This window comes from Diplotaxodon limnothrissa, linkage group LG3, assembly GCF_057381915.1.
Source record: "Diplotaxodon limnothrissa isolate DT_005_m linkage group LG3, D_limnothrissa_male_GT1.1, whole genome shotgun sequence".
Taxonomy (NCBI): domain Eukaryota; kingdom Metazoa; phylum Chordata; class Actinopteri; order Cichliformes; family Cichlidae; genus Diplotaxodon; species Diplotaxodon limnothrissa.
In genome coordinates this window covers 63,153,860-63,163,994 of record NC_140598.1, presented here as the reverse complement: position 1 = coordinate 63,163,994, position 10,135 = coordinate 63,153,860, and the positions used below count along the sequence as shown (strand labels likewise).

The 10,135-nt window shown below is 36.5% G+C and overlaps 2 protein-coding genes across 2 annotated transcripts; both read right to left on the bottom strand.

Moving 5' to 3' along the window:
• Window positions 1-856: 856 nt before the first annotated feature.
• On the bottom strand, window positions 857-2,292 carry LOC146636855 (immunoglobulin kappa light chain-like). The gene is made up of 5 exons (XM_085351090.1): window positions 2,238-2,292; window positions 1,439-2,143; window positions 1,228-1,353; window positions 1,103-1,143; window positions 857-976 (listed from the first exon to the last, which is right to left on the bottom strand). Exons 1-5 carry the CDS (start codon window positions 2,290-2,292, stop codon window positions 857-859), a joined length of 1,047 nt encoding a protein of 348 aa, XP_085207216.1.
• Window positions 2,293-5,510: 3,218 nt separating this feature from the next.
• On the bottom strand, window positions 5,511-6,890 carry LOC146636854 (uncharacterized). Its single transcript, XM_085351089.1, has 5 exons — window positions 6,836-6,890; window positions 6,020-6,721; window positions 5,837-5,941; window positions 5,723-5,757; window positions 5,511-5,630 (listed from the first exon to the last, which is right to left on the bottom strand). The coding sequence occupies exons 1-5, from the start codon at window positions 6,888-6,890 to the stop codon at window positions 5,511-5,513; spliced, it is 1,017 nt and encodes a 338-aa protein (XP_085207215.1).
• Window positions 6,891-10,135: the final 3,245 nt, after the last annotated feature.

Genomic DNA, 10,135 nt, shown 5'->3' with positions numbered 1-10,135 from the left:
AGTGCTCTGATGCTTTTGCTTTTCGCAGTCTTTTGCTTCTCAGGTTTAACATGATGATATATAAGTCACTTAGATAACTTAAAAATGTTATTGTTTAGCTTTTTTTAAGTGTTTTATTTGGTCCTGAGTAAATCGGTTTGGCTGTGATTAAAGTTATAGTTTTTACATATCTGAATAAATGTCAAACAGAAAACGGATTAAACTGAAGTGTGAGATGGTTGAGAATTTACTCCAGTGTTTTGTTATATTTTAGATAGCAAGGAGCAGACAGCTGACTTTATTAAACTCCACAGAGACAGCTGGTTACGCAAATCAGAGGCTAGACCGTCCCATTTTACAGCCTTGCACTTCCGGCCTTCGAAGGACATGTCCCACGGAGTTCCTCAATTTCAAGTCATATCATATATCATATCCCCATAATCATATTAGTGGACAGCGGGGGTTTTGGAGCCTCTACTATATTCTACAGGAACAAATCAATCCTTTCAAACATGCTTTACCTGGCTAAAATAGATTTATTTGATCATCAGTGAATTTGTCCATAATGTCTCCATAATTACATGAAAAGCAATAAGGATAAAAACAAGCACATTGTTTCATATATTAAACTTGTAGAAAAGTATCATTAATATCTCCTACAAATGCATTGGTACATGGAAAAAACAATGAAAGAACAAGAAAGAAAGGAGGAATCCTTGACATCACAAAAACAACAAACAGGGCAGAAGTTCCTAAATTTGTATCATTACAATTTTACCACAGTGAAAGTACAAAAATGTCTATGCTAAGAGACACCAATACAGCATTTCTCTAATAGATAAAGAAAATTGGCCACCTCATTTGCAAATATCTATCTTTATTTGTTTATAGCAGAGTAAACACATTCATCGTCGGTGTTGTTTCTCTGTGTTCTTGATCTCTTGGGGATTTTAATGCTTAAAGCAGCATAATGAAGGCTGTCAGCATGCTGGTACCCCTGTCAAAATGTGTACAAAGTAGATAAGAACATGATTTCAGATGTAAACAATGGCCATAAAACAGAAGACTGTAAAAAGTTTGTTGAAGAGCGCTTTAACAAGTCATTAAAAAAAACGATATTCACCTCCGAACTTGTTGCGGGGCCTGAAAATCTTGCTTGAGATTCTGTTTGTGAAACACAAAGTAATTGATTTAACTGAAAATCCAACTTTAGCTAAAACCGTTCTAAGCTTAAAAGACTCCACTTACCTGTCGATTGGTGTCTGTTTCTTTTGTTTGTCTTGTACAGCAAGTATCCCAGTAAAACACTGAGGATGGAGCTGAATGTCAAAGCTCCGCTCAAGAAATACACCAAGCCCTGAGAATTAAACGTGCCTGCAACACACCAAAAACAGAGCTTTTTCTTGTCTATATCTTTAAATATTGATAAAGTGAGAAACAGGTAGAAAAGGTTACTCACCTTTAGGCTCCAGCTTGGTCCCATTTCCAAATAGTATGCGTCCACATGAGGTAACAGCACAGTAGTAGATCCCAGCATGAGAAACACTCAGGTTACTCATTGGCAAGCTGTAGACACAGGTGTGCGTTTGTTTGCTAGGTTTGTTATCACACTGATCATTTCTGCCCAAATGTGTGTAAATGAGTCCAGGATGGGATTCGTCTGAGTCTTTGAACCAGTAAACACTGTGCTCTCCATCACAGGTCCCAGTGTGTACTGTACAGTTCAGAGTCACGGAGCCTCCTGGCTGGATGGTCTCAGATGCTGACTGCTGGACCACAGCTTTGATGTTCACACCTGAACCTTTTACACTGATGATGATGTTTTCTAAAAAGGTTAAAGTGTATGAATACTGAACACAGTAGTAAGAAGCTGAGTCTGAAACTTGCAAATCTTTGATCGTCAAGTGATATTTGCCATCTTGTGTATCCAGTGTGAAGCGTGGGTTGTTCTTGAGCTCTTCACTAAAAGAGTTGTTCACATTATATTTGAAAAAGTGAGAGATAATCTTTGGTTTTTGTCCCAGATTTTGCTTAAACCAGAACACTCTTGCAGAAACGTGAGCATCATATAAACATTTTAATGTCACTTTTCCACCAACTTGAGCTGATATGAAACGAGACTCTTGATGTTCAGATGAGAATATTTGCGACTCTGTCATCTGAACTGTAGTGGAAACGAAGAAAAAAACAAATGCACTTTCAGTTAAACGTAAAAACCTAACAACACAAAAATCTGAATCCTTAGTAATGGAACTTACCCATTTTTCCGAATAACAGACACAGAAGACAGAAGAAAAACACTGAAGACACCATTGTGGTGAGATTCTCGTGTAAAATGAAGGTTACTGATAGCTGCTCCACTTTTGAGAGGCAACAATGTGTTTGATTGGCCAGCCAAAGGTGACACAGTATCTATTGTATGGAACTCACAATCACGCGTTTAGTGCCGCCTGTAGTGGAAAATACAGTGTGATATCTGAGAGGAATTATACGTTTTTTGGAATTACAAACAGATCTAAAAGTATTGAAAGTGGAGTTTGGTCTACATTAGGTTTGTTATACTATATAAATGGGATCAAAGCAGAAGCTGCTCTGATCCAGTTGCATTTGATTTTCAAGTTTAATAATGATGTGTTTTTCATTGTAATGATTGATTGTCATTTCTAGCATATCCCATGCTGTGAAACACTTTTCATTTAAAAGATGTGATGAGTAATAATTTGAGTATACAGAATTAGGATTCCAGCAGTGAGCTCATTGTGGATAACAGTAGGGCAAACCAGAAAACAGCAGCACATGGGCCCAGAAAGAGATCATTAGGAATATCAACATGAATACATTCACACAGGATTTTGGTATTTTACGTTCAGGATTATAATATCTTTGCTCTTAAGTTGCAGGAATACAATGTAACATTTGTCATTTATGTTATTTTACTCTTTACTCTACTGCTGTTTGAATAATGATTATCATACATCATTTTCAATAATGGTTTTGCATTCCGGATAAAAAGTTTCTGAGCTCATGAGTTGCAGCATGAAATAAACAAGACCTGTGGAAAACTACAGTTTTTGGGTGTTTACAGCAAGTGGACCTTAGGTCGTGATGTATGTGTTAGCGTAACAACACATCCTGCTGAAACCACAGAGGCCGTTGCACTGACACGTCTAAACAGAAAAATGGTAAAAGGCACTCTGTTTGACAGGATGCACCCACTTTTAGCTTTCTGTGCCTGTTTGTCATAGACTCAAATGTTTACAGCAAAGACATTTTAAATTTGTGTCAAAGCTGTCTGTCAACGATGTTTTGCCAAAACAACATGACCAATGGGATGGGATTTACTTGTTGTCATCCTTCAATTGACAATAATTTGTCAGCTCTCCTTGTCCTATTTTAACTGACTCTGCTGTCAGACCATGTGCCTGAACTTGGGTCACCTTTTAAGGCTACAGGTTTGTTGCTTTTCTTCACACATCAGTATCCAGGCATTCCCCATCCTCTATTAGCCATAAACAGTTTAATCTTTTTTAACAGTCAAAGCACTTTAGACTATAAGTTACATTACTGGAAGTGCTTCACTCTTTTTTATGCAATTCCACCTCAACATGGACTTTCCCCCCCTAAATCCATGCTAATGGTCCTCACTCTCGACTAGCCCTACTTGAAAAATGTTGTCCCCTAATGCATCGTCCTATTCCCCAAGTTCTTGCCTCATAAACAAATCCTTCTCTGCCCAAACAAAGCAGTCATACCAATTCAATTCAATTTTATTTATTTATTATTATTTATTTATAAATTTATTTATTTATAGCACCAAATCACAACAAAAGTTAAAGGTATAGGTACAGAGAAAAACCCAACAATCATATGACCCCCTATGAGCAAGCACTTTGGTGACAGTGGGAAGGAAAAACTCCCTTTTAACAGAAGAAACCTCCAGCACAACCAGGCTCAAGGAGGGGCGGGGCCATCTGCTGCGACCGGTTGATACCACTTCATAAGAATCTGGCTTTTTACCTGCCAGTAATAATAAGCATGTCGTTTCCCTAATGCAAAATTCCAATTTGATATCTGCAAATACTTGCAATCGACATAACTGGTAAATAGTTCACATTATTCGACTGGGTATATTCTTTTGCTGAAACAACCCCTCCTAATTTCAGCATATTACCCCTGATCATTTGTTCTGCAAGAGATTCAGTAGTGACCTCTCACATGGCATACCCTCCTAAATCTTGATGAGGATATCCTGCAGCAGCAGCAGTGGCAGCAAAAAGTAGTTGTATTGACAACAAATATTTACCGTAATCCTCCTTTACACACCCAACCCAGTACAGGCTTCACTACGATTAAAATCAGTGAAGTTGAGAACAAGAGACTTGGTGTTAGTGAGAGTATTCACCATGAGATCTAGAGAAAAGGTTAGGTGCTATCTATTTAATTATTTTTGCAAGCTAAGTTGCAATCTAAAGCAAAATGGAGGAAAAACTGAAAATACAATGTAGTTGTACTTTAGGACTTATTAATATTAAACACAGCTCAGAGCTAGTTATTACTTTATGACGGGCATTTAAATTAACTATCCTACACGAAACATGTGCCGTGCTACGTATTGGCTGCATTTTGGGGGCAATAGTTGTATAGAACTTAAAATTTGAGCATAAGTTTTTAAAATTTAGATTTATATCAATTGTGCTAATACAGTATGTCAAAATGAAAAGAATAACAGCGGATTCAGACATGTGAGTTTGTGCTGAAAAGACTGATACCAAACAAGGGAATATAAATAGCTTTTAATGGTGAAAAATGAAGGTAAAATTAAAAGTAGTCAAAAATGGCCAATTATACCCTGGAACCCAATAAATCATGAAAAATTTGGTTTAAATTTTCGGTCAAAAATTTCTTCATGAAAGTGCAGATTTGTGCAATTTTTTGTAAATTATTTCTAAATTTCAAAAAAACTACACATCTGCATGTGTAAAGAAATGACTTTCATTTTGCCATCCCATTTGATTTCCCTGCCACTCTAAGAAAATTTCTCTAGATCCACTCCTGCTTGGGACCTTTTGTATTTAGGATAACAGATTAAGTCTAGTTTCTATACTTAATTTGGCAGCAGAATGACTGCATTTCATGATCCATTCTCTTGAAGAGACAAGCTTGGCTTAATTCTCTCATACACAATAATAATAATCACAATAATGAGACATGTTATCACTGAATTGAAATGGCACACAGATATTGTCTCAAGCTTGAAGGTCTTTTAGTCTTTATTATGTTTATTGAGCTTCAAAAACATTAAATTTACAAAAAAAAAATAAAAAATTAAAAGGCTGTTGGCAGAGAATGAGGATTAAAAAAGAAGTGAATACTGACATTTGTCTCTCATGATTCCTTCATTATTCCATCTTTATCTTCAAACTACACTGACGTTACAAATGTGATTAACTAGCAAAAAAAATTATATTGTGAACATGACCCAACATAAAAAAGAAATACTACATTTTTAAACACCGTGTCTTCTCTGTGTACTAATGCTTTACACTATAGTACACACATTCACTCCAGGTGTGATCCTTCTGACTTCTTGATCTGTTGCGCAGGTTGACAGTTGAAGATGGAAAATAGAGTCTTTCTGCCTCTTGGAAAGCCTGGCAACAAAATACTTATTAATAAAAATATGTCCACAGATTGACTTTTGCGTAGAAAAATGGTAACTGAATAGTTACTGGTAATACATCACCGTTGCATCTGCTTTGGGGAGACTTGCTTGAGATTCTACAAGAACAACAAAAGTTTCTTATATTTATAATTCTGGAATAATTGGCAGGTTAAAAAAACCCTAAAAATTAGTTACCAGGAGATTTGCAGATGCATTTCTTGCTGATCACACACACTGAGAAAGCCAGCAATACACTCAGGATGGAGGTGACTGCAAAGGTGCCGCTCCAGAAAACATTATCTGCATGAAGTCAGACAGTTTAGACAACTGGGTGGGATCTACTGTGGTTTTAGTAAACTCAGTCTTAATGTTACTCACGTTCAAAGTCCAGTTTTGTTCCATTTCCAAACAGTATGTGTCCACATGAGGCGACAGCACAGTAGTAGGTCCCAGCATGAGACAGATTCAGGTTATTCATTGGCAAGTTGTAGACACAGGTGTGTATTTGTGTCTTAGCTTCTTTCTCACACTGATCATTCCCACCCCAATGTGTGTAAATGAGTCCAGGATGGGACTGAGAATGGGATTCGTCTGAGTTTTGGAACCAGTACACACTGTGTTCTTCATCACAGGTCCCAGTGTGTACTGTACAGTTCAGAGTCACAGAGTCTCCTTGCTGGATGATCTCAGAAGCTGACTGTTGGACCACAGCTTGGACGTTTGACTCTGCATCGTTAACAATAACAGTAATGCTTTCTGAAAATGTTAATCTGTATAAATAAGAGGTCATACAGTAGTAAGTCGCTGAGTCTGAAATTTGTAAATCTCCGATCATCAAGTGGTTTTTGCCATTTTCAGTATCCAGTGAAAAGCGGTGATTATTCTTAAATTCGCCAAAAAATGTGTTATTTTTTTCATATATGTAGGAGTAAGAGATGAGCATTGGTTTCTGTCCAAGAGGTTGTTTATACCAGTAAAGCCTTGCAGCAACCTCACCTTCGTAGAAACATTCCAAAATCAAGTTGTCACTCGTTTTACGTGACACAAAAGCGCTCTTCTGATGACCAGATGAGGACAGCTCTAGATCAGTCAAATGAGCAGAATTGAAATATAAAATAAAGCAAATGTAAGGCAAAAGTGAAAGAATTCAATATTCTTAGAGAGGAGAAATGAACCTACAAGCACACAACTCACCCAGAGTCCTCGATAACAGTATTGCAAAATAAAAAGCCAGCAGTGAAAAAGCCATTGTGCAGAAAATTGCTGTGTGAAAAAAAGGAAGGAAAAAACCCTCTTTTCTACTCTTTATAGGCAGGACTGTGTTTGATTGGCCGACAAACTGTGACGCTGCGCTGTATGTCCTACTTAGGAAATGCAACGTGCTCACTGGAAACAATAGTATCACGTTTTGTTTTTTCTAATAATAAATACTGACATTGTGAGATGCCTATTAAGCACAACATTTTTAAAATGGGTGAAAGAGCATAGTAACTCTCATTTACGTTTTACAGCCTAGAATAGAATAATAAAAAAGTAAAGTGAAGGTGGTGGATTTTGCAAAAGTTGCCAAATTGAATTTAATGAAAATTGGTGGATTTTTTGGGACAATATCTGTATCACTATCAAACAGGCCATTGGCCTTGGGGAAGCATATCCTTAGGAAATTTATATACAAAACGAATTACTCATATAGTGTAGTTTGCAGAATAAAACAAGTAGTTTGTTTAAAAACTACAGAATTTGATGTTATACTGCTGACATAATAATCTAAATGTGAACTTATATTCACTTTATATACTGATGTTTATATTGGCGTTTTTGAGTGTTTCCTTGGTCATTTTTGTGTCTGCATAATACTTAACATCCTGTCAAAAACAGTAAATGGCTGTGCACTGACAAAGGAAAGAACGTATGATTTCAGTCAGTTTCTAAAAAATTTTTTTTCTAAGTCAGAATCAGGTCATTTCCCGCTTGTAACCACAAAGATCACACAATAGATAATACAGCCAAGTAGTTACACAATACTAAAGCCTGTCTAAGCTTAAAGAGATCTTATCTTTAGACCGAAAACCGCGATTTAAAGACCAATATCAAAAGAATATTTCTAACTTCACAAAGCATCTTCAATGAGATTCTTAACAACAACAAAAAAACATAAAGCTCTGGTTTGAATCTTTGCGCTAAAATCCGATTAGTTGGATGACTTGAACTCAAAGCTACATTACAGAGGTTGTTTGAACTTTGACAAATAGTAACAGATATGTCTGAAAAAGAAAATAATATGTGCAATTTGTCTTGTATTGGGGAAAACCTGGGGTAGTCACACAACTCTTTTTAATCCCTTTTGAGTATCTCAAATCCAACCCGGTCTTCACAGCAAAACACACCGAACTAAGAGGGAATTCATTACAATGTTCCTTAAATGTGAAGCCTAGCGTTGGTCTTCTCTTGCAGCTGGTTCAGTGAATTTAGTTCAGAAAGTGATGAAACCAGCAGTTTATGAATCTGTGAGATTTCTGCTTTCAGCACCCTGACGCATGATCGTGTATCGTGGCATGATCGTGTGATTTGTGCTTTGTGTTTACATCCTTTTACCTGCTCTTTAACCATTTACTGTTTTACAGTAGCTGTGTTTTGTGATTTTTTTTAGCTTTTAGTTGAGATTCTGACGTTTCTGTGGATATCAAACAGCTATATTTAAATAACAGATCTGGTGGTACATTCCAGATGTTCTCCCTCTCTCCCCCATTACTGGGGGCATTGCGTTTCAATAGATTAAGTACAGAACTAAAGATGGAGTGAAATACAAAATAAGCTTTTATCACTGTCTGTTCAGGATAAACGTTCAGAATAATCCAAGGGAAAACAGAAAAAATACAAGGAAAAAACAATAAACACAAAGTAATGAGGTTAGGGGAAATAGGATGAATGCACAGCAGGGATAATGAGACATGGGAAGTTATTCAGTAGAAGGTACGTACGACTATCAAAATAAAACAGGAAGTAACCAACAAGGGAATATCTAACACAGAGGCTGAGATTTAATGGGAGAGGCAGGGAATCAAATAAAAAAAAAAAATCCAGGAATTATTACAATTACTTAAAAACCCATAATAGTAAGATACAAGAACTAAAGTAGCCACCCTTTGCTTTGTTGACAGCACTGAAAACCCTTGGCCTTATCTCAAATGGTTTCACTTCACATTTGTGCCTTGTCAGGGTTCATTTGTGAAATTTGTTGCCTTCTCAATGTTGTTGGGACCATCAGTTGTGTTGTACAGAAGTCAGGTTGGTACACAGCTGACATCCCTATTTGACAACTGTTAGAATTCATATTATGGCAAGAACTAATCAGACAAGTAAAGAGAAATGACAGTCCATTATTACTTTAAGAACCTAAATTTGGTCAGTCTGGAAAATTCCTAAAACTTTGAATGTGTCCCCAAGTGCAGTCGCAAAAACCATCAAGGGCTAGGATGAAACTGGCTCACATAGAGAGTCAGCCAGTTTCATCGTAGCCCTTGATGGTTTTTGCGAACTTGGTTCTATGATAGGTCTTAAAGGGTTAAAAGCAACTCATGTATGTATAGATATAGACATGCATACCAGGAGCCAAGCTATTGGAGAGATTAAAAATCAACTAATAGAACCTTAAACTCAACTCTGCATTTAACTGTCAGCCAATGTAAAAATGCAAATATCAGAGTAATACTCTCTCTCTCTCTTTTTGGTACCTGTCAGTAGCTGCAAGTACTTCTCTTGCAGCTGCAAGGTGGGATAGGCCATTCAGAATCAGAATACTTTATTAATCCCTATGGAAAGTATGTATTTACAGTTGCTCCAAGACAATAAGAACAGTAACATGCTGAACATGTGAGCATGCTAACTTAAATAATACAATATATTACAAGTTTACAAAATATAAGAACTAGCTATAATAAATAGAAATAGCTAAATTATAAATATCCAGAACATAGAGAGAAACGACATGTATATGATTGACATTTTACTTTAACTTTGTTATTTGTTATTTTCACTGTAGAGACCTCAGTCGGCTTAGAAGATAGAGACGACTCTGGAATCCTGTCGAGCTTGATCAAAATCAGAGGTCAGATTTACTGAAAATCTTATGAACACAATAACTCATTTCTACTTAAATTCTTGGATGACTTTGAATATCTGTGAGGTCAGGGGGAATATGTTCTTAAATTCTTGTGAACACCATAAATTAAGAACTTAGGGTTTTCAAAGTGATAGCATACATTTATATTTTAGAATTCAGTGAGCTTGACCTACAGGTCAAGGTCAAAGATCAGGTTGGTTCTAAGTGTTGGGAATGTGACTCAAGAAGAATGTCACTTGATATTTTCAAATTTATACAACACATCTAGTAGGGGGCTGAGGGATTGCACTAGTAGCCACCAGTATATTTATTTTTAGAAAAAGGTGTATATAACCATTTTACTGGTTCATCTTCTATTTGATGTGACCTAT

What these genes read in the sequence shown, in the direction of transcription:
- LOC146636854 (XM_085351089.1), bottom strand. Translation starts at nt 6,890, where the DNA reads ATGGCTTTTTCACTGCTGGCTTTTTATTTTGCAATACTGTTATCGAGG. An exon ending in AACAAAACTGGACTTTGAAC is followed by an intron (nt 5,942 to 6,019) that starts GTGAGTAACATT and finishes GACTTCATGCAG; the next exon opens with ATAATGTTTTCTGGAGCGGC. An exon ending in TCCCCAAAGCAGATGCAACG is followed by an intron (nt 5,631 to 5,722) that starts GTGATGTATTAC and finishes TTTTGTTGCCAG; the next exon opens with GCTTTCCAAGAGGCAGAAAG.
- LOC146636855 (XM_085351090.1), bottom strand. Translation starts at nt 2,292, where the DNA reads ATGGTGTCTTCAGTGTTTTTCTTCTGTCTTCTGTGTCTGTTATTCGGA. An exon ending in TCTGTTATTCGGAAAAATGG is followed by an intron (nt 2,144 to 2,237) that starts GTAAGTTCCATT and finishes TTTCCACTACAG; the next exon opens with TTCAGATGACAGAGTCGCAA. An exon ending in GCCCCGCAACAAGTTCGGAG is followed by an intron (nt 977 to 1,102) that starts GTGAATATCGTT and finishes ACATTTTGACAG; the next exon opens with GGGTACCAGCATGCTGACAG.